General features: G+C 43.5%; 1 protein-coding gene across 12 annotated transcripts in view; it reads right to left on the bottom strand.

Annotated features, from left to right (window-relative positions):
- LOC119651794 (protein lap4) overlaps positions 1-13,097 on the bottom strand; it is a 460,994-nt gene extending 447,897 nt beyond the window's left edge. For 8 of the 12 annotated variants that reach the window (XR_005249491.1, XM_038055576.1, XM_038055561.1 and 5 more), the window contains exon 1: positions 11,548-13,096. Coding sequence is in view for 11 of the 12 variants with exons in the window: in XM_038055576.1 (XP_037911504.1) it covers positions 11,548-11,709 (162 nt within the window). In the remaining variant the exon portion in view is untranslated. Of the gene's footprint in view, positions 1-11,547 lie in introns of all 12 variants that reach the window. The other 4 variants (XM_038055565.1, XM_038055563.1, XM_038055575.1 and 1 more) reach the window with 2 other exon arrangements.
- Positions 13,098-24,413: the final 11,316 nt, after the last annotated feature.

Raw genomic sequence — 24,413 nt, 5'->3', positions numbered from 1 at the left:
TAAGTACTAATCGAGATCTTTAATTTGATACCCCACACGACTATATTTGATGAAAAAAAATGTACACCCCCCTTTTACATGTATGGGAACCCCCCCTTAAATTCGTCGTAAAAGGATGTAACTCACTGTATGCATGAGCGTTCACAGTTCCCACTTTTCTACCAAATTTGGTGTCAAATGCTATAACCGTCTCCGAGAAAAGTGCGTGTGACGGACAGACAGACAGTAAACCGATTTTAATAAGGTTTTGTGTTTACACAAAACCTTAAAAATGGGGAAATTATCAGAAAAGCACAGCAAAGAAGTCATCGACAGACTGAGCAATATATATTATTACGAGGTAGTGGTCAGCGAAGCAGATACTAGAGCATTGTTGGGAATATAACATTTATGTCCACCAAATTTTCGTTGAGTTCAAAAAGGCATACCACAGTATCGATCGACCGGTACTGTGGAAAATATTGCCTGGATTTGAAGTTCCAGCAAAACTGATTAGCCTCATCAAAATAGCAATGGGTCATCTAGTACTCCAGTAAAGATACAAAACCAACTTTTAAGATGTTTCTCTCTACTTCTCTGAAGTAATAATGCGAAAGATGTCAGTATATCTAAATGGTACAAATGATCCCATATAAATATCCTCGCACGATCGAGGGAGACGACCCTGATATAGTTTGATAAAGTACAGAAGGAAGTTGTTTCAAAAATAACCGAAGAAAAGGCTAAAGACACCAATCAGATAAAACGTGACAATAAACGATTGCAGCTTCAAACAATTCGACAATTTTTTATACTTAAGCGTAACTCTCACAAAGGACGACAACGGATCATACTTGTCAAAAAACATTTAACTTGTACTACCAATTCTAAAAAATTAAAATGTACACAGGAAAACCAAGTTCACAATATATAAAACTCCTATTCGAACTATCTACGACGCCACCATTCATATCAAGGTTCGCCAGCTTTTTGGGCGGGCGATGTAGAGCATATGAGCCACAAAAGAATCTTCAGGCACCTAGTTAAAGGCAAGGTGGAAAATAAAAGGTTACCTGGAAAACGCTAAAACAGATGGGGGGGACTTAGTGGTGAACATCAGTTGTATCTACTTCATTTCCGGCATTGGAGAACGCGGATTTGAGAGTAGAAACGAAGACTTCGCGAGGCCAAGGTTGACATCGGACCGTAGAGTCAAAGAAAAAAGAAAGAAGCAATGGTCACTTTCGATGGAAAAGTGCTGTTGCCTTATTTCAACAGTGAATTAATACTAACAAGAAAACTGCAGTGTGCAGTGAAAAGAGTCAGTCATGTTTCAAATTTAAAAACAAAGCAGCAACTAGTAAACTAAGGAACTCACTCCCATCGCTTTTATGTGAAATCTTCACGGATAATTTGAATAATGAAACCTCAGAGGTAGTTTGTTCAAAAAATAGGTTGACCGGATCAGCAAGTGAACTTTTTAATTTTCTGGTAATCCTAAACTAATATATGTCACATTTGACGTACCATTAAATATGCAATCCAACTTCATTCGTTGCTGATGACCAAACGACATTTACTCTGGTAATTTTCTTGAAATTTTTGAATAAAAACTGGTTTGAATGATTACCATAGCCTTTTTCGCTGAATAGAATCATTGTCTTCGTGTAGAACCAAATCGAAGTTTTGATATAGCAACTTAACTGATCAAAACTTCACACCGACAGGCATTCGTATACATGGTCTTTCACAGGAAGTTTTACAGTACGCTGAAAGAATCTAGCACCTTCTATGACCCATAGACATTCCACCATTGGGGATAGTCTAAAAGACGGAAATGGTAGTGGATAGATTACGAATTAGAAAAGGGGCGATGATTCCATTGCTGACTATGTCAGGCAATAGAATCAACTATGCCGATGGTCTACGTCAACACTTAGCAAACTACTGTTTCTATCTATGAAGGTATCGAGTGATTCAGATATTGCATAATCGGACGCCAAAGTCAATTCAAACCAACGGAACTTATCGTCCACTTATCAAAGTCCATTTCCCTCATTCTAAGACATATTTCATTTAAATGCATTTGGTGTTGTTCATAGTCCACAGATGCCATCCACAAATCCAATAGCTGGGTCAGATGAAAACGCCGGAAATGATCTCCTGCATCAGACATACATCCAGATATTCCAACTACACTGACACTTAAAAAAGTGATTGCGCTCAAGGAAGTACATTAGTGACTGGTTTGGAGCCATGACCTGTAAAATATAAAACCGATGATATCATGGAGCAAGTCCCTTTGCGCTTCCATGCAGCAGACTGGACCCACAATGATGTTTGCTGAGCGAGTGAACACTTTACGGCTTTATATACCTCCAGGATAACATATTTAGGAGTCTCTGGGATACCTTTCCTCCTTTTCAAGAGAATATCAGATATGTGTCTCCTCTTAAGACCAACACAAGCTTAACACTAGCAAAGAACTCAATTCCAGATATTGAGCCACTAACATTGTAGGATTCGAAACGCGAACCAACCAGCTTTTCTTTAATCAAATTTTCAAAATGTCCCTTCAGAGGCAAAATTTCAAGTCGACATAGATACTCCCACCTAAACTGAAACCTTTGTTAGACTGCAGTCGGAAATGACATATCAAATTAGGAATTTGTTTTCCATACCATCGCTTTCTAAATATGTGAAAAATGCTCAACCTTCATCGAATCGTTTCAAGAGCGAACTTTACAAGATCAAAATTCTCGTAGAACAATGGCTGTCTAAATTCCCGAGCAATTGGGGACATATCCGAATTTATGTGTAATAATCACCTTTAGCGATGAAGTGCATTTTTCGCTTAATGAGTTCGTAAACAAACATTATTGTCAAATCTGGCATAATGCCAATCCGCAACAGCTCCGAGACCTAAGCAGAATGGATGATATGAACGTGAATAGCACATGGATTCAACTCGTCCAAATTAAAAAAAAGATATTTCATTAGTTGCTATGTTTATGTTAACATTTGCTATGTTGTATGCGATGTTTAATGATTTGACGTCATGATAATAAGGAGAAAATCTAGCCGTAGTACACGGACTGCACAATCATTAGAGCCAGGATCCTATATGGAAGCGAAAGCGAATCAGTCCACATTGGCAAAAAGGCATAGAAAAATGTGATTTCTCTACTATACTTTTGTTAATCGTTTCAAACGTCTATGTGAAATCGTTTGTTTGGATGGTATTTCCAAAATTACGGCATGGGATACCGTTTAACCACTTGAGGTGCTTGGCCACGACAAAAAAAGTTTATAGTCATAAAAAAATCAAAAACCTGTTTCCCTCCTGTGTTAATGGCACGTCAAACCCTTGCAAATTATAGTGGAGAAACAGCGCAATTCCCAGCCTTATGTACTAATCATTGCTATTGGGAAAGATTTCGGCAACAGTAATGCAAAATGCTTGAAGAGGCGGAAGTCCAAAATGGAATTCTTTAAGGGTTAAATCTGTCATTGCCACTGCGCTTGTTTGTGATCGGTGAAACTCAATTTGCTGCTTGGTCTGAAAGACGCGCGAACTACTCCCAATCGATTTTTGAAGGAACTATGTCCCCGCTATGTGTGAGGGAGAGGCTCAGGTCCTGAGTACTGAAACCGTAATAGTCCATTAGACCCTCTGGAAAATCCTTAATGCAATGTTATGATGTCTGATGTTTGATGCCTGTAGGCGGGGACACTCAAAAAATAAGTGTCCCGTGATCTCCATTTCCTAGTTACAGGAGATGCACGTATACCCTTATAATACTCCTATTCTGAACATATGTCCAGCTAGTGAGTTATGACCAGTCAGAATGTGTTTTTGGTTCTGACAGAAACAGTCTGGTCTGTTTAGCGACATTTGAAGTTTGCTCCTTGTTCTTATAGCAATCATATCCCTAGCTTTTGAGAGAAGCATTAGCTAGTGCTGATTTTGGTGATGGCATGAAGGAAATTGAACTGTAAGCCATCCTAGATTCCAGAGTTGATTAATTTAAATCATTTGATTCTATTCGAGCTCTTAGACTGCGCCCTTGACCACTTTTACAATATGAGGCCTAGGGCTGTTGTGAAGCAGTATGGTCTGATCTTGTTGCTCTGGTCTTTCCGACTGAACTGCTTCATTTACCTGGTGAAGCAATTGATAGCTCCTTGCTGACCACACTCCTTTCAATTATCTCCCGATGCAATATACTCTTCTGGTACCACCAAGCACAAATCTTTCTTTTTTGGTGAATCACGATTCGGTGCAAGAAACATTGCTTGTATCCACGTGTTACTGGCTGATGGCCAAAATTTTGAAAGGCAATCTAGAAGCGTCTTTACTTCCTTTTCATTGTTCAGCTCGTGGAGCATCCCTGTTCCCAATTTCTTGGGAAGTCTCATCGAATGAAGATGGTTAGGAAGTGCTCACTGCTGCTTATTTTTCGGAAAATTCACCATTTATTTAGTGACCTTTGTCAAACAAACACCAATTTTGCTTTCATGTCAAGAAGTTCCAAAGATTAAACTGGACTAGACCAAATGAAAAAAAAAAATTTTTTTCCAGTAGTTGCAAGTAATTGTACAAGATCATGCCCGCGACGTAATATTCACCTAACTAGACAATTTAGAGGAATAAGTACATGGCCAGAGGTGACACAATTTAACCTTTTCTCCTCAGATCCTTAGGGGGGATCGGAAAGTTCACCAATCTGATAGGTTAAGAAATAAGCTGGCAAAAAATCTGGCTGTTGCCCGCGAGATTTCCTGGAAGTGAATGTTCCACTTCTCCATCATCAATTTTTTTACAACGATTAACAAGTCCGTAGAAGCGTATGATGCATTTAGCATTGGTTTTTCAGCATTTAAATTATTAACTACCCGATGGGTCCTTTCATTTAAGGTGTTACCGCAGAGTGCAGAACTCCACAGTAGTCTCATATCCTCAAAGCTTGTTCTCCATAAGAGTTAAAGGATTCTTTACACCAAAAAATGCACAGGGACTTTGAGGCCATCAAATCGCAAGCGTAAAGCGCATCGGTGATTAGGCCAGCTTATTGGCTTTTCTTTACTGGCCTATGAGGCTAAGATAGTGGAGACTTTATTGAGAATAAAGCCTCTACCAAAGTTAAGATCCGGAGATATCCAGTCACATGAGGTCTGATTGTCACGGTGAGCAGCATCAGTTGCAACAAAACTGAAACCTTCTCGACTAAGCTGAGAGTTGTAGAGTTCGCATGCTCTCGTCTGAAGCTCTAAGGGTCGAGATTGTGTGAGGTTACTGTTTGCAACCTTGCGAAGGTGTTCGGAGACGTATTGACCCTCAGCATATCAAAGAGGTTTCGAAAGCTTCTATAGATTTTCGAGAGAATATTAGCTACATCTGGGCAAAGGCCAAATAGAGAGGGGCTGTACTTGTGAGGCCTAAACAGGTTTTAAGCTGAGTAGCGGCCAAGGAGTTCAGCTTGGATTCGATATACTTAGGGACGAGCAGGGTAGATATAGCTGCGATTTAAGATGTAGAGCTTTGATGAGTGATTTTTTGAAGGAGAGTGTCTTTAATTTTAAAATTCAAGGGCCTGTGGTCTGAATAGCGATTAACGCTCCATTTCCATTATCCCTGCCAGTATCGCCAAGAAATTATCAGCGTATTGAAAAATATAATCCTTGGATACTTGAGAGTGAAGAAGGTGGACGCATATGTTAAACAGGACTGAGTAGACGGCGCAACCTTGAGGAATACCATTGAATATTTGGTGGCTTCTTCTTCAAGGACACATTTTCTGCAGGACAGAAATCTGATTATTCAGACGAGTCAGTGGGTACTTGGATCGACGCAAAGACGCTTTCCAGGATGATCAGGTCTACTTTTTCGTATGCGTGCTTCACATTAAAGAAAATGGCTTGCTAACGCTTGATGTCGTGGTTAGTCTCTTTAATAAGCATAGGAGTTGGGCGATACCAAGTGTTCATTCTCAACGAACGCCGCCAATCTGTCCTTAACTATGGAGTTTACAATTTTGGCGAAGACACAGAGCAGGGAAATTGGTCTGAAACTATCAAAATTATTGAGGTCTTTACCATTTTTTTCCAGAAGCGATGATCTTGATATAGACTCAATCACTCGGCCGCTTAAAGTGTAACCAGAAGCAGTTTAAAAAATTGAGCAAGGCCAGATAATGGCATGTGATTCGATCCACCCCCGGAGCCGAACGGCCTTTGTTTTTTTTTTTTTTAGTACTGCGTATAGTTCATCTGAAGATGGACAAAGGGACGAGCCATTTTTCGACAACAATAGAAATTAGAGGGTTGATTTTGCCAGAAAGCGACTCCTCTATTTACTTTCTTTAATAGTAATAATAATAATCGTTGGCACAACAATCCAATTGGATTAGGGCCTTGAAGTGTGTTAGAGCACTTCATTCAAGACCGTAACGGTACACTACAGATTTACAATACCCTATAGGAGGCAATGTGGTCAGCATTGCGATCGCCCGAGATTATTACCCTGATTTGACTCAGGTAGTCATTCACAGCTGAGTCGATTTGTATTCGACCGAACTTTGACCGAGAAGTCCTTGGCGTTGGAATTGTAGACAAGATCTTGATGGGTAGCCTCCCACAGCTTTTTCCTCTCGTCGGTTACTGTATCTATCCATTTAGTTTGGACTTCCTTGATCATATGTGACATATGGTATCAGCTCGGGAAAATTTTTGTCAAGAGACTTCATAATTAAGATTTATGAAAAAAAAATAGAAAACTTTTTCGCGGTTCAAACAACTGTTGTCTTGTGAAAGGCTGAAATTTTTGGTGTTCCTGTCATTTAAACGCATGGGCGATCGGTTGCATATTGAAAAGGACTTTGGCATAATACGCAGAAGGTTTGAGTGCATCTGGATCTGAATATAAACAGAATGGTAAATATTTGTTTTCAGATCTACATTTTAGACATCTAAAGCGACTCGATCTATAGAATTTCTCAATGTGGTCTAGCCTGGCACACAGAAGTCCACATTTAAGATATCATGGGATATCAGCACCATAGACGGCAACTTTCATGGATGACACGAGTATGAATTCTTCAGGGTTTCTGGGATTCCGCTTACACATGCAAGTGGTATAGACAATTTTGATTGGGGAGGATGCCTTGCTAACGATGTCATGTTCCAAAATAGAGAGAGGGGTGCCTCTGATAATGCACGGTTTGGGGGATGAAAGGTCTTAGGGATTTTGTTGAAACCTCTGGCAACGTCATTAAATTGTGGACGCCCTGAGTTGTATTGAAAATAACTTTGGCAAATTCATAAGCGTTACACTCAACCTTGCCGATGTTGACCAGTCCTCGATCGGGTCCCTCTGACGGTAGGGAAACGATCTTACCATTTTTTTTTGTTTTTCCACCCGACTAACACAGAATAAGACGCTATATAAAAAAAGGGCAGATCATACAGTGTCGATCCTAGTTGGGGCTATTGAAAGGGGATGCAGTTTCATGCGTTTCTATGATTTCCAAAGGGACCAAGCAGTACACTGAAAGATAGACGGACGCGGAATATAGCACCCAGGGGCCATCCTGCCTCCCTCTGAGAGTGAGCTGTCTCTCTTCGAGGAAGATATGTGGTTTTCCAGGAGCCAAGCCTCTCGTCTGCCAGCACCGTTAGGGAGTAGTGATAGCCACACCCTATACCAGGCGACCCTACTATTAACGCTACGGATCTAGACTGGGGAGTCGAAAAATACTTCCCCCAGTCCAGAGTATTATTCGAACCGTACCCATTGGATACTTTACAGTCGGGAGTAACTGACTGTATTCGAACGTCACTGATACCTGGTCACCTCAGTGAGTAAGTTTGACATTACCCTGCTGCGGGGGACTATGGCACGACGGAGTCTGTAACCCCCATACTCGTGGAAATCAAATGAGTACACGAATAAAAACAAAACGAACTACAACCAAAAAAGCGGGACCCTGTATTGCATAGAAACTGACTAACCAGTTGGTAGCACATCTCAAAAACGCTGAAAACCAGGTGATTACACCCCAAAAGTATGCAAGCTCAACATTGGCATACAGCGAGGACTAAAACCAACAAAATCCGCTGCTCCAAAAGTAGGGGCAAGCAAGATCGCATCTGAGATCAGTATATCAGACGGTCAGGAAGGAGACAGGCCGCAGGTGCTAAATGGTACCAGCGTTATCTGAAGGAAGGCCTGATATCAGACGAGGCCTTTAACAAGGCTCAGGACAGTCAGATGTGCAAGGGATGAATTGCGATGCTGCTGTTCACTGGGATCCGCTTCCAACCAGACCACATGACGGTGGACTATGCGACAAAGGACACTGCGAGTGACGTAGGACGATAGTTTTTCAATTGCCAGGCTTGAGAGGAGCAAAACCGTCTACGTGCGCTAAGGAGGATATACCAGGAGCACACATAGTGACAGTATTTCTTTCTAAAGCCGCAGTACTGGAGACAGAAGATCTCATGGGTCTCCCAATCGCTTAGAATGAGGATCTCCATACGCGATTATGGAGAGTAAGCAAGGTGAAGGACAATGGTAGATTCCTCATGATCGAGTGAATAACCGATCCCTGGAGGCGATCAATCGGCGCAGTTGCCATATTAACTATACATTTGGCCTGGGGGAGAACACAGGTTTGGTGTGAAGAAGACAGAACCACCTGTTTAGAAGGGGAAGGTAACGCATCGCTACAGTGACTAGCTGAGATTCGAACAGAATCGACTGAAGCATGGCCGAAAAAGATGGTCGAACTAGCTATTTTTTCTTTTATTTAAGATTTTATTGGGTCCCTTGAGGAACCGGAGCTTGTAGCTTGAAGTGTGTCTGAACTAGCTGGCGCGAGCGCTCTTGATCCGTAAAGCCGCTATCCGGGGGTTCGTTGTTGACTCCAACCACACTACCGGCACTTGCTCATATCGAGGCTAGTTCACGTAGTAGAACATGAAACAAAAAAAAGAGACAAAATAGCAAACTACTGCCTTAGAGCAGAGTGGCTTTTAGCAACAGCGCCAGGGTGCAGAAACTTGCTTAAAGTTCGAGGAAAATCTACACTAAAAGACCTGACATGGCCCATTTCGAAACTGCGCAACTCTCTATGATGGCAGGTTGACAAACACGAGTCGCGATCAAAAGGAAACAACGTCCGAACTCAAGCATGGTTTCTTCCCTGATAATCATTAAAAACATTCAAGGTTGTCGAAGAATTCTTATGTCAAGCCTAAAACTGCGCTGACTTTGTATCATAGAACGTAGTGTTACTGTTTCTGTTCAATTGATCATGAGACTATGCTTCGGTCTCCTAATCAAATCATCATCATCATCAACGGCGCAACAACCGATATCCGGTCTAAGCCTGCCTTAATAAGGAACTCCAGACATCCCGGTTTTGCGCCGAGGTCCACCAATTCGATATCCGTAAAAGCTGTCTGGCGTCCTGACCCACGCCATCGCTCCATCTTAGGCAGGGTCTGCCTCGTCTTCTTTTTCTACCATAGATATTGCCCTTATAGACTTTCCGGGGGGGATCATCCTCATCCATACGGATTAAGTGACCCGCCCACCATAACCTATTGAGCCGGATTTTATCCACAGCCGGACGGTCATGGTATCGCTCATAGATTTCGTCATTGTGTAGGCTACGGAATCGTCCATCCTCATGTAGGGGACCAAAAATTCTTCGGAGGATTCTTCTCTCGAACGCGGCGCGCAACTTTTCTTGCTAAGAACCCAAGTTTCCGAGGACTACATGAGGACTGGCAAAATCATAGTCTTGTACAGTAAGAGCTTTGACCCTATGGTGAGACGTTTCGAGCGGAACGGTTTTTGTAAGCTGAAATAGGCTCTGTTGGCTGACAACAACCGTGCGCGGATTTCATCATCGTAGCTGTTAACGGTTGTGATTTTCGACCCTAGATAGGAGAAATTGTCAACGGTCTCAAAGTTGTATTCTCCTATCCTTATTCCTCCTGTTTGACCAATGCGGTTTGATGTTGTTGGTTGGTTCGTCTTCGGTGCTGACGTTGCCTTCATTGATGTGCAGCCCAAGATCTTGCGCTAATCGCCGCCTGCTCGATCTGGACGAAGGCAGTTAGTACATCTCGGGTCGTTCTTCCCATGATGTCGATATCGTTAGCACAGGCCAGTAGTTGGGTTGACTTAAAGAGGATCGTATCTCTTGCATTTACCTCAGCATCACGGATCACTTTCTCGAGACCGTTGTTGATGTCGAATGGTCTTGAGAGTGATCCTATTGCTTTTATCTGGCCTCGCACATTGGTCAAGGTCAGCCTAGTCAGTCTTATTAGTTTCGTCGGGATACCGAATTCTCTCATGGTCGTGTACAGTTTTACCCCGGCTATGCTATCATAGGCGGCTTTAAAGTCGATGAATAGATGGTGCAACTGTTGTCCATATTCCAACAGTTTTTCCATCGCTTGCCGCAGAGAGAAAATCTGATCGGTTGCTGATTTGCCTGGAGTGAAGCCTCTTTGGTATGGGCCAATGATGTTCTGGGCGTATGGGGCTATCCGGCCTAGCCAGATAGCGGAGAATACCTTATAGATGGTACTCAGCAACGTGATACCTCTATAATTGCTGCACTGTGTGATATCTCCCTGATCAAGTGGTAAGTATTAAAAACAGAGCAAAGCGAATCGCAAACATCCATGGTTAGAGACGGGATTTAAACCTGTGTTCCTACAACTGAAAAATTAACGTTTAACACCTCGACCATGGCGCAATAAAAGATACCACGTCTATCGAGTAGGCTTGCCAATTATGAAGCTTAACAAAGGTTGATAGAATCCTTTTTATTAAAGAATCTCGGAAATCGAGCTACAATAAGAAACAAGCTCTTAGCTACCAGAAGATGCACATATAACATTGTACTTCCTGAAAGTAATCCAAGAGTTAGTCCTTACCAAAAGCAATCTCTTGTCCTTGACTATGAGAAGATCCGACAGTGTTGTGAAAATCAAGCAGTTTCCTTTTGATAGGAAGAAGAGAATTTGCAATTGGATAGAAAGGACTAGCAAGCATTCTTCTTCGAAATAAATGCCTGTCATGGTTTTCGCCCACGGGAACAAAAGGACTCCTCAGGCTTGCAAAAGGGAATCAGTTTTAAAGAAACAAGTCACAGAAACTCTCACAAGTGGAAAACTAGAGAGCACTTTAAGGGAGAGAAACAGTAAGGCAAGTCAACTGCTTCACCATCGATTTAAATATTGTTTAAAAGAAAATAGATAATCCTCTCATAATTTATACCAATTTAGATACAATTATTCTCTTTCAATGCTCCTTTGGATTTGCTTGTTGGGGTCAGGTGAATGTAATTGGAATTCAGTTGAAAGAGGATCTCCCTTCATGGCCCGCTTGTCCACGGAAACAAGACAGCACAACACCGCTGCAGACAACCTTGACCGTGCCCGTAGATGCAGCAGCAACTCTTGAGATTTCCACCGAAAACTTTTCCAGATACTACTCAAGTTGCATGTTCGAGGCTAAGATAGAGCTCCTTCTAGACAACTTACCTTTGGCAAATCCTTGATATGATTGGCATCGAGCAACAGCTCTTCCAAACTTCTCGAGTACCGCAATATCTCCTCAGGGACGCTGGGCAACGAGCAGTGGCGTTTGTCAACAAACTCCACCTGTCGATTGCAGCCCTTGAAGATCGGAATGCACTTGAACATTGTGGCGACCGAGACGATGTTGAAGGCGTCGGAAACGGGGGCGGAGGTCGGACAACTCTTTCACTTCTAATTCTGCTGCCGTTTTCGTGGGTTCGTAGCTTTCGAGTGACTTGACTGCTGCATCAAAGCGAATCGTTCGAGTTTCAGTGCTAGCACGGCAGCCTGCGCCTACGACCATTAAACACTCGCGCGCGAAACACAAGCTGCCAGGACAAAGCAAACGCGCGCGAGGGAAATGTCAATTTGCCCGCACGGGGGATATTCTGCGACAAGGACTCGGATTAGCACTGGGTCGCCGTTTTACGCTACGATTTTTCTACTACTTCACACTTCACTGACAAGTGGCACAAGGCGGCGCAGCCCCGACGTGAACGCTCCCTGCCCCTCACTCACGAACGCGACGATACCTTGCACACACACAACCGCGCGCGATGTTTACTCAACTGTTCGGACACCGTACGTACACGACACGAACACGACTACAACGCGGGAAATCCTTTTATGTTTTGTCCGTAGCAGCTGTAAGTGGACATGACTTGGAGGAACTGCTCACGGAGGCGAACTGGGGCCGGGATCACGCACTAACAACTGCCCTTGTCTGGCTGGGACTGCTGCACGGGAGCGCTGAGGCCACGACACGCCCAATGCGAGCGCCAAACACTTTTCACTGGCCGTCCACCGGCCACACAATTCACCGAATTCCACTTTGCTGGTGACGTCGCCAGATCCTGGTTGCTTCGCAAGCACGAACACCGCACACACTCTCACGCACGCACTCACGAGACAAGGACGAGACAGGACTCAGCGGCGAGCTACGAACTACAGTGGCGTGCGGGTTGGCAGCCGGGAAAGCGCTTTGTGGCGGTTCGTGTAAAACTTTGGTGTTTTTGGAAAAGCCAGGAGGATCGCAAAAGGCAGCAGCAGTAGGAGCAATTCCAGCGACAGACGAGACGCAAACGAAGACGCGCACTCGGCTCAACTCGAAAATTCGACTAACCGCGACGGAGACGGACCCGAGAGAAGACCACGAATTCCACGTACCGAGCACTGGCGCAAGCCACTGCGATCTCGTACGACGAGAAACGTCAAACGCCGATACTGGTGTACACGCTGCTGGGAAGGTTGCCGCGGTTGTTGCGCACACACTCACATACGGAGGACAGGAGTCCGACGGCAACAGTTCTACGGAATTTGTTTATTTGCACGCAAAGCCGCCAATTCACAAATTATTTCACGCAAAGCTTGGCGGAGTGGATGCTGGGAAGATACAGAATGATGCTGCGCACGCTTTAAATGCAATCGGATGGAATCTGCACAAGTTCTTAACCGATTTCTCAGGAGCAAAATCTAAACACTACGCGACGACGATGACATTTTGAATGGACTGAGTGGAATGGAACAGATGGAAGCCAAACGAAATGTTGTCTTTGGATTTTGTGTTGTGCCGACCCTGGCAAAAGCTGTGGTATGCGATGCCGTGGATGACTACAGTGCGCGATACAAAAGATAGCACGTCTGACACTTTCAGAATGTCTTCTCATAATATGTATGGGAGCTGCTAAGGCGTTTTGCAATTAATTGTGATTTCAATTTAAGATTTATGATTTTTAGATGCATAAAAGCATACACGTTGTATTATTTCTGATTTTCACCAGTTTAGTAACAATTATATTTTCAAGAAAGCAATATCAGTATCTACCAGCGAGCAGAGTACACAGTACTGGGCAAAAAAATCCGATCAGTTAAATGCGCCCTACTTAATCTGGCGTAAATTCGTTATTTTAATTTGAATTGACAAGCAGTTTTTTTGTTGTTGTATAAATACAAATGTGAGGAAAGTATTTGTACCGTTAGATTGTAGTTTCTCGCAGTGGTAAGTTTTTGAAGTCCGTTAATTTAAAAAAATGACAAAAACACGTAAAATGAGTGATATCGACCAAGGAGAAATAATTACCTTATTTCATAATAAATATAGCACACGACAAATACCGATCGTTGTGGGCTTTAGCTAGTCTTCTGTAGCTGACTTTTTAAAAAAATTACAGGCCACTGGGTGCACTGCCCGGAAACAGGGTTCTGGAAGGACGAGAAAGACTACATCAGCCGAAGACAGACTGATGCGGAAATCCTGCCTGCGGATCGGTTCAAAAGTTCATCGGACATTAAAAAAAAAGATCAAGGATTCCATTGGGACAGAAATTGATACATCAACGATTCGTCGGAGGCTCAGAGAGGGCGGATTTCATGGCCGACATCTCGCAAAGAACACTTTTTTAAATGGAAGAATGCGGAAGCAACGTTATTTATGGACAAAGGACCACGACAATTGGACCCTGAAACAATGGCAAACTGTAATATTCTCCGATGAATTCCAAGTTAATATTTTTGGGTCGGATAAGATCCATCACGTATGGAGAAGATCGGGTGAGCGATTAAGTGGTGAGTGTATTCAGATCACAGTACACCAGCAGGTGAGCAGGATGATCTGGTGCTGCATTTCGTTTTATGGTGTGAAAGGATTTTCATTAATTGATGAAACAGTCAATGGTGCAGCCTATAAACAAATATTCGTTTTGAGAATGATGAGGTCCTAAGTCCGCATCAACTTAATGCTGGACCGGACCAAATGGGGAGCAACTTACTCCCTCTTTCCTGGTTCACGGACCCCTCGTTTAGGGCTTTCACCCAAACTTTTTAAAAAAAGTCAAGCGACGACGGCTTTACGGTTTCTTACCAGGGCAGAGGCAAATCGTCAGACGCTGCCTCACCTCTGCCCTGGGAGCAATGTGACCGTAGCGGCTCCCAGATGTTGAATGCTCCTTTATATAATTCGTAGAACACGACATGCCTACATGCGAGCCGCTACGGTCACGCTGCTCCCAGGGCAGAGGTGAGGCAGCGTCTGACGATTTGCCTCTGCCCTGGTAAGAAACCGTAAAGCCGTCGTCGCTTGACTTTTTTTTTATAAACAAATCTTGGAGGAGCATCTGATACTTTGTATTGAAGAGAAATATCCGTATTTAAGTGGGGTCATCTTTAGGAGCCCGATAAGCGCTGTGATGCGCCGTTTTGATGCCGCAGACTCCTAAGAGCAAGGCAACAGAGGTCAACCGGCTCAAATCTTTAGAGCCAACCCGTAGCATTCACGACGAAAAGCGCAATGCAGCTAAAGATCTTTCTAAGGTCCTCAAAGAATGGTTTAGCTAGCGCCCGTAGCCTGGTTCTAGCTAGAGTTGGGCAATCGCATTGGAAGTGCGTACGTCACTCTTCTTCGCAACTTCCGCAATGTGAATTGTAAGGAAAGCTGACCCTGACCGCATGGTTCCCTATAGGCCAGTGCTCCATGCCGACCGCCGAAATATTGTATGCATTTGCACGCTTCTTGCACAAGAGCTCTCGCAATCGGGTTTTGTTATTGGCGGTTGAAATCATCTTTGATTTGACACAGGTGGTATCGCCATCTGAGATCTGCGGCTGCTAAGTAGCGCAAGCAGATCTCACCCCTAACAGTCGAAAGTGGGACACCGATTGTGATCACCGAGATACTGCCAAGAGTAGAGGCCCGTCTGGGTGTTCCGTCAGCCCGTTCATTGCCCTCTGTATTTCTATGACCGGAAACCCATAAGAGGATGATTTCGGTCATATCGCGTTTCTGAATTACCCGGCCAGCCTGGATAATGTTGCTATTTAATGCAAGGCTTTAATGGCCGCTTGGCTATTAGTCAGAATGGCTATGTTACATTTGGGGCCCGGATCATGCCCCAGTCATCGATAGGCTTTCAGTATCACCAGTATTTCCGCTTGCAACGCGCCACCGGTCTCCCGCTCTGCCTTGGTTGGAAAGTCCACAACCAAATTTGTCGCGAAGCTCGGGTTACGGGTGACGTATTCCGTGGAGAATGTTCACAGTTCCTGAGGTACTTCGTCTAGAATTTTACTATGGTCGTAGAGCTTCGCTGTCCAACATCCGGACTCACATAGTTTACAATCTATGCTACAGCGCATTTAATGTAGAGATCTAGGGGAAGGTGTGTAAGAGTATTGAGAGCATCTGCCTCGGTAACATCTGCACACGCGGTTCTTTGAATCTTATTAAACTTCCTTCTATTATACTTTTTACTGCTGTGTGCCAGAAAGGCAGCTAGAGTATACTGTTTGCAGTGACCGCTCAACCGTGCCCATTACCTCGTGGAGAGTAGCTTCTGTGGATTTACCTTTGAGATAGGTGTGCCGGGGGTTCGCGAATATTATCCTCCCCCTAATCGCCTGCAGGACGCGCTCTAGGATTTTCGACACGATGGAGAAGAAGCTTCGTCGCGAACTTGGTCGCGCCTGCCGGCTTTCGTTATCAAAACCATTCGTGCGCGTCATCAAGACTGTGGTACGTATCTCAATGAGATAGAACTCCGGTAAATCTCTACTGACCGCAGCGCAACCCTTTCTTGCTACTTTTGTAGCATAACTGGCATTATGCTATTTTTGCCCGTAGGTTTATTTGCGGGAAAGTCATTTATGGCCCCGGCGATTTTATTCTCTGTAATTACGGATCTGATAGGGGATGGGGGAAGGATAGGCTCCTATGCTCCTTGATCAGAGCCTTACTCACAGCTTCGCTGGTGCTTTCCATGTTTTGACAACCAACTTGATCTTTTTCAGACAGTCCTTGTATGGCTGCTAATATTTGTGCCTGTATCAGATTTTGAAAATCTCCCTGGTCAGCGTCGTAAGGCTAGATAGATCTTCATTCCACCACGATGGCAATGTCTTCTTGCTGAATTAAGCAGGACTTTAAAGGCAGTTCCGAATGCCTTTCCCAGACTTCCGACCTTTGACTTCAGTTCCTCTGTTGTGCCAATCTTATCAATTTGCACACCGGAAAGATTGTTCTGGATTGCTTGACCAAACTTCCACCAGTCAATCCTCCTGGGGTCTTTGAGAGGTTGGGAGACTTCTGCCGCGAGATCTAGACTGAAAAGCATCCAACTATGATATAAAAGGATCTCTGGTCAGACACTCTCCAGTTCCCCACTTTCAGAACCCCCTTATTGTTTAGTAGGGTGATATCAAGGAGCTCTTCCCAACCGTCACAGTTTTCCGAGCTTAGAAAATGGAGGATTGATTTCCGAAGTGCCTCAAAGCGTATGCTTTGCATTAGGGTCGCAACACATTGATCTTCTTTGCTGCGATTTTGGACGTCAAATGTTGCAGTTCCTTTGGCGGAGCTAATCCATTTAGCCATTTAAATCAAGGGAAATACACTTCTCCACTTCAACCTGCTCCAGTTTGATCACCGCTAAGTCACTGGATCTCAGGTCCAGACATAGAAAAGCATGCAGGCTCTTCTTGGCGAGAATACATGCTCTAAGCCTGTCGCGATCAGTGTCTCTTGGGATAGGAATCGAAGCAGGCAACGAATCCCCTGTGCTCGCGGTTGAGGCGATGCTCGATGACTATCTCCGAAAACCTGGCCTCAACACTGCTTTACACGTTCGGAGCAAGTTTGCGGAATCACCATCTGCCAGCGACATACGTAAGTGACTCCAGGCCGTGTCGCTGAAGGGTTTCACAGTTCATGCCAAGTCGGCCGGCTGTTGCTTATCTGTTTGAAGAGGTTGCTTGGCATCCGAGCTCTTGCACACTCTCCTCCGCTAGAAGACGGTAGGCTTCGCCATGACCTCATTCCCCAGGCGTTTACTGTTATATTCTGCCGCAATCACCTGGTATTTTCTGAAGTCCTCTTCATCCCACTCGTCGACAGTACTCACCTCCTTAGTCTTCCCAATCTTGCTAAGAATATGTACGGCTCTCAGGTAGTGGTTTTTGAGCTGGACTCCAGTCGGCCTCCGCTTCTTTGCTGGTTTTCGGTGATCGACATTCTTGTCTGCTCCTGCTTTTGAGAGGACTCCGACATCGACGGTTTTGGGTGTGGAGTTAGGTTGTTGATTGCAACACACCGCTGATACGGCTGGTATCAACTGTACTGTCCTCGAGGACTACTATCTCTTGGCTGGATGAAAGAAACTCGTCCACCGATGATGCACCTGGCACCACCATCTCCTCTTCTAACCTCTGTTTTCTATTTTTGTTTGATGACTCCATGCCCGGCCAACGGGGTGAGGGTCTTACTTGAAACTAAAAGTGTCTCAGGTATTCAAAGACAAATCCACTGTGAGCAGAGGAACGCCCCAGGATAGTGCCATCTCTTCGATGCTCTCGTTCATAATAATGGATGAAATTCTGGTATACTGGGCAGGAGGAGGATAAAGATGGTAGCGACGTGGCAGGGACATTTTCCTTCATTATCAGCTAAATTATGGAGGCACATTGGGAAAGATGTGGCTGTGGAGTACAAGATACAAACTCGGAACAAATCCAACCAAAACCGAACTGATGCTGTTTATCGTGAAGACGAAGATATTCGAATAAATGCACACAGATTGTGCATTTATGATATTCCCCGACGTTGCTTGAGGGCGTGAAAAGAACTTTTACTATTTAGACCGCATCAAGAAACCAGTCGCGATTCTGATGTTCAAGAAAAATACATATAATTGCAGACTGGCGTAAACAGGTAAATAACATAGTAAGGTTAATTAACATGCAAAGAGGGTCGTAGTTCATTGGAGTTTTCAAATTACACCACAGGCCTGTCACCCGTACGCAAGGTAATCGGAAAGTGGAAATGGTAGTGGATAGGTCACACATTAAGAAGGGGCTACAATTCGTTCTGGTATGACTTCACGGCTTCAGTCGTTAACTGATCTGCCTTGTTGCATTAGTTGTTGTTTTGTCATAGTGTTACTTGCGGTCCTTCTTTACCACCGTTGACCTTCTGTTTCTTTTACCAGCTGGTGCTTTCATTTCATCGTTGTAACTAGCGCAGTCCACGCTACATCCGATCCCACCATATGGCTTATTACATTTTCCAATGTTAAACGAGTCTCAGGGTCACTCTCGAGGTTCCTCCTTAAACTTTCAAACCCTGTGCAGATGAAGAAAATGTGTTCCGCATCTTGGGCTGCACCCTTGTACATGGGACACTCAGGTGGTTCGTCCAAACTGAATCTTTCAAGCAACTTTCTGCACACCCTAATGAAGTGCGTCAAATCATACCTCGTATTGTCGTGACTTCACGTAGTAGACTTTCTTATTTTATGTTTAGGATAAGGCTCTGCCTCATACTTCATACTTGAAGCGCCAAGTTTCCGGTTTCCAAATTGTTTTAAATTGCTGCGAGCATTTTACTGGCTCCAGTGATACTACTTTGCATGCCAGAGTCCAATCTTATTGAGGGCTGTACGTGTCTGTCGGCCTCGAGATGAGATTTTGGATGCTGCCCGGGAAGGGCACTTCAAGCAAATGGTTTGCCGTTTCCTCACCGCTTTCTGTGTACCTCCCGCTCTGCAAACGTAGATAACCCAATTGCAGGCTACATTCTTTGACAAGGATTCCCTTTAGCTTAGAGGTTGCCTCAAGAGAGTTGGCCTCTTCGCAAAAGCGTCACCATGATGAGCATTGTGCCGACCTTATGCTTTTCTTTAGAGCGTTTTAGGCCCCTTTGTACAGAATCTAGCAAGCGGCTGCTTCAGACTTTAAAGCTCGGTTAAGGAGCACCCTTATCGTTCTCCTCTGTTCCGCCAAAGCCGAATTCCACCATTGTATTTTACCCTTCTTTGGCATCATAAGTGGACAGCTCTCTTCGAAAGCTTCTCTCATGCTATTTGTGATTATCTGGGTTGTTTTCTCAATTCCATGATGCGTCTCCCAGGGATCTCTGTTCTATTTTATACGGCGCTAATCTGTCTTACGTGGATCCCGAAATGGAGTGGGTGGGGGTGGATCCATGCCCATTACGAAATCAATGCGTCTGTGATCCGAGAGCGTGATATCTTTTGATACTCTCCCCTCCCCAACAAGAGCAGTAATGTCTGGGGTTGCCGCGGTGTTGTCGATGACCTCTTGCCTGATAAGGAGGAGGAGGATCCGAAATTCGGTTCCTACCAGATACTCCAGCAATCTCGATCGTCTTACGTTAATTTTGGAACGTCCCCAGTATATATGGTGAGCGTTAACGTCATATCCTGCTATTATTCCCATGCCTTTATTTTTGGCATAAGGGTTAGCTCTGATCCGACGACTGATAATTGCAGTCGCTGCATGTCTACTGGCAGGTGTTGCGGTTATTCTAGACTCCAAGTTGTCCCAGGACTTCAGTACCATTATGCTCATCTTCTGAAAGCCAGAGAAAGTACTTCTTAAACGATGGTGGCTCGGAAACTCTCTCCAGGGTCAGTCACGCACCCAGCCACACATCTTTGAGGAGAAAGTGTATAAAATAGTTAGTGTAAGTGTATACTTGTTTTTTGTTCACGGAAAGAGAAAAGGTGAACTTCGGTTTATTTATGTTACTAGGTATATCAAAAAGTTCGCGGACTGGAAATGAAAAAGCGGATTTATAGTTGCGAGAATTCTTTTATTTTTCTGTTTAATTTCCTTTAACTTCTTACACTTATTCCAACATTGCTCTCTTGTAAAGATCCCACTCCTATAGTGGTTCTTTTTTGAAAATCTGCAAAATACCCGCTTACGGCAGCTATTACCTGTTCTTTTGAGGAAGATTTATATCCATATATGGGGACAGGCAGAAATCATAGGGAGCGAAATCGGACGAATAGAGTGGATGTTGCAACGATTCGTACTTTAATTCCGTGATTTTAGTTATGTTTTGTGCACTGTGTGAGCAGATGCATTGTCTTGGAGCAAAATTACCTTCTTCTTCTGCAAACCAGGCCTTTTCTCAAGAATCTTCATTTCCAACTGGTCCAAAAGGTTCTGGTAATAATATTGGTTTATTTTTCTACCAGTTTGGAGGTAATCTACTAACAAAATTCCCTTAGCATGACGCTAACACTTAACAGCTCATTTCTGCTCACCAACTCGCTTTGGCGCTTTTACTCCTTATCCCCTTTTTTTTTTTGCTCGACTGTTAAAAACGCGACACTCATTTCACGCACCGCTATCTGAAATTCAAATTTCACTTACATACCTTAAGGTTTACACAGCCCGCTGAGATGCCTACGGCTTTCCCTAATTCTTCCTAGGTCACTCGATGATTTGCCAAAATCATATCCTATATTTGTGTTTTCGGAATTTGATGTACTTTTTATGCGTCCTGCAAGTGGATTATTTTCTCTTTTAAATTCACTAGCCCAGTTGTAAACCATCGTTTTCGAAAGAACAGATTCATCTATTCATTTATCATTTCGGTATAAATCTTCATTGGCTTTACACCTCTTTTTACAACCAAAAAATTATAAATGTACGATGTTCCATGTTTTGACTGACATACCGACTTAGAATGAATTGTAAACAAAAACAGAGTTGCCAGATCGCGTTGAAATTCAGGGAATGCTTTAATGACAGATGGAATATTAAAATGGTATTTAAACCCTAGTTCTAATATCTCCGAGTATATAGCGTTCCACGAAATTTTGGATATACTTAATATTGTTCAGCTTTGCACCAGCAAATGCTAGCATTAATGCATATAGAATCTTTTTTTTGTTAATCTTCGTAGAATGATTTTCCGAGAAATTTGCAGCTTATCATTTGTTTTTGCAGCAAATAGCACTAAGTGGTTAACTCGTACGGTCCGTCAAAATAAATATGTGTTCAAAAGGGGACAAACGAAGTTGTATGTACTCTGTTTTCTCTTACAAGAATATAAAGTAAAACCTGATATGATGCAGAAGAAATTAACCAGAAAGGATAAAATAAAACCCTTAGTGAGAGCGAATTACTAAAAAATCTCTTCTTTCGTAGGCAAAATTGACGTCCCAGACGAGACTGAAAAATCGCAATAATGACATCTAAAACTCAAAAAAGACTAGTATGAAGATCTTTAGCTTCATACATAACATTCACTCTTCGTAGCATGAATTCGGCCAGGTGCTAGACATATTCGACAAAAGCACAGTGTTGTGGAGTGGAATATGGATGTAAATATGTTTCTCAAAGTTAAAAAAAGAATCATACCAGCACAGAGAAATTGGGATTTTGTTAAACTTGCAAGATGTGCCAAACCAATGATCCGAAACATGAAGTTCGCAAAATATTGGTTATTGTTCAATTATTATTATTGAGAAACTGCGGGATTACGTCAACAATTGAATATGCGAGTATTCCACTTCTACCAAAAATCCCTTGATGGAAAATCTTCCCGGAGAAAAAGGGGGAAATATTCTTACTTACCCGATTGCCAACCATTACGAATGTATAATAGAAGGATCGTGAAACTAAATTAAAAAGACGACTCACAAAGCGACCTATGCAACTCTCCGGTCACCAGGCGAGATAAGTGGGTTTTCAAACGAGATACTTGGCTTTGGAAAGACAATGTCCGAATGGAAGTCCGTGAAAAGAAGCGCCTCTGTCACAAGTTTCTCGGTGATAAAATGCTGAACAATTGGCAAATTTACAAGAATACCAATCGGAAAGCAAAGAAAGCGATTACTGTTACCCGACTGATCGATTACAAATATTTTTCAGATAGTGGATATCGAACGGTAATGCTTACCGACCGACTAACGGGGACGGATAAATGGCGAGACTATTTTGAGTAGATTTCACCGGAAGAATTTCTCCATCCTCCATTTTCACAAGCACTGTCGATATTTGAAGCAATTCCACAAATCAGCGTCACTGAAGTCGAGGAAGCAATAAAACGAATGAAATCGGGGAAAGCAACAATATCTGACGACCTCGCATCTCAGCTCTGGAAAACGAAGAACTGGAATCCTGGGTAATTGACGAATGTAGAGAATCACCTGACTGGGAAAAAAGCACCACCGTTCCAATCTGGAAAAGAAAAGCAGTCCAGCAGAATATTCAAATTAGCATCTGACCCGGTTACTGTTCAAATAATTGTGAATCAAGCCACGTTTGTCAAGAACTACAGGACTACTGACCCAATACTCATTGGTGTTCATCAAGGAAGTGTCCCCTTACGACTGATCTTTGTTCTTGTTATGGACACTATCGCGCGGGACATCCAATGTCCAGCGTCTCTACACTGCCTTGTGCAGATGATGTGTCCCCAGCGTCTAATAGCAAAGATGATCTTTAGCAACTTGTCCAGAAATGGAATGATCGCTTTATGCAGCACGATCTCAGACTGAATCTTAATAAAACAGAATTTCTGTCAAACGATCCCCATGGAATAGGTACTATCACTCTCAGTGGCAATGATTTGCACTAATCATGGGAAAATTGCGAAAGAAGCGTCTTCAATGGTATGGTCATGTAACGCTCGCTAAGGAGAATTCACATGCTAAGATCGGTCTGAACATCGAAATCGATGAAAGACGACCAAAGATTGGTCGAAACAAAGGTGGTTTGGTACGCTGGATGGTGATGGAGCCTTGCGACTGCTACCAGATCTGGCAAATGACAGAGCAAAATGGCAATCATGGCGAGCCGATTCCGTTTGTAAACGGAAAGAAAAAGAATTTCTTTCCTTTCATCAACAATGCAACAACCGGTTTCCGGTCTAGGCCTGCCTTAATAAGGAACTCCAGAAACCCCGGGTTTGCGCCGAGGTCGACCAGTTCGATATCCCTAAAAGCTGTCTGGCGTCCTGACCTACGCCATCGCTCCATATCAGGCAGGATCTGCCTTGTCTTCTTTTTCTACCATAGATATTGCCCTTATAGACTTTCCGGGCGGGATCATCCTCATCCATACAGATTAAGTGACTCGCCCACCGCAACCGTCCATCTTCAGTTCGCAATTCCTTTTGCTAAGAACCCAGCTCTTTGAGGAATACATAAGGACTGGCAAAATCATAGTCTTGTGCAGTAAGAGCTTTGACCCCATGGTGAAACATTTCGAAATAAGCTCTGTTGGCAGCCAAGAACCGTGCGCGGATTTCATTGTCATAGTTGTTATCGGTTGTGATTTTCGACCATAGATAGGAGAAATTTTCAACGGTCTCAAAGTTGTGGTCTCCTATCTTCATTGTTTTGAGGGCGCATGATAAGGCATCCTCTTGTCTTAGACTGTTGTGGATGTTGATGGGTCTCAAGATTGATCCTACTGCTTTCGTCTGGCCTCGCACATTGGTCAGGGTCAACTTACTCAATCTTATCAATTTCGTTGGGATACCGAATTCTCTCATGGCCACGTACACTTGTACCCTGGCTATGCTGTCATAGGCGGCTTTAAAATCGATGAAAAAATGGCGGGGAAAATCTGGTATTCTGTAACATGACACCTCTATAATTGCTGCACTGAGTGTTATTTCCCTATTTATGTATGGGAAAGATAATGGCTCCATTGTCAGTCATCAGCCATTGATTCGCTGTCCCATACTTTGAGGATAATTGATGGATAATTAGTCGCTTCCATATTTAACCAATTCGGCTGTAATTCCATGGGGTCCTGGCGACTTATGGTGTTTAAGCTGGTGGATTGCACGGGTGGTGGCAGCATTTGTCCGTCGTCTTCAGTTGGCAGAACCTCCAACTCGCCGATATTTCGGTTGTGGAGCATTTCATCAGAAACTTAACCCATCGTTCCAATATGCCCATTCTGTCCATTCGAGGGCTTCATCCTGCTGACTTTAGGTAAAATTTCCGCGCCTGGTGCGGTTGCTCCATGTACTTTTCGAGTTTATAGACTTCTTGGTTCTCCCAGGCTACTTTTTT

The sequence above is a fragment of the Hermetia illucens genome, chromosome 3, assembly GCF_905115235.1.
Source record: "Hermetia illucens chromosome 3, iHerIll2.2.curated.20191125, whole genome shotgun sequence".
Lineage (NCBI taxonomy): Eukaryota > Metazoa > Arthropoda > Insecta > Diptera > Stratiomyidae > Hermetia > Hermetia illucens.
Note: the sequence above shows the minus strand (reverse complement) of the source record. Positions and strands in the feature narration are given on the sequence as shown.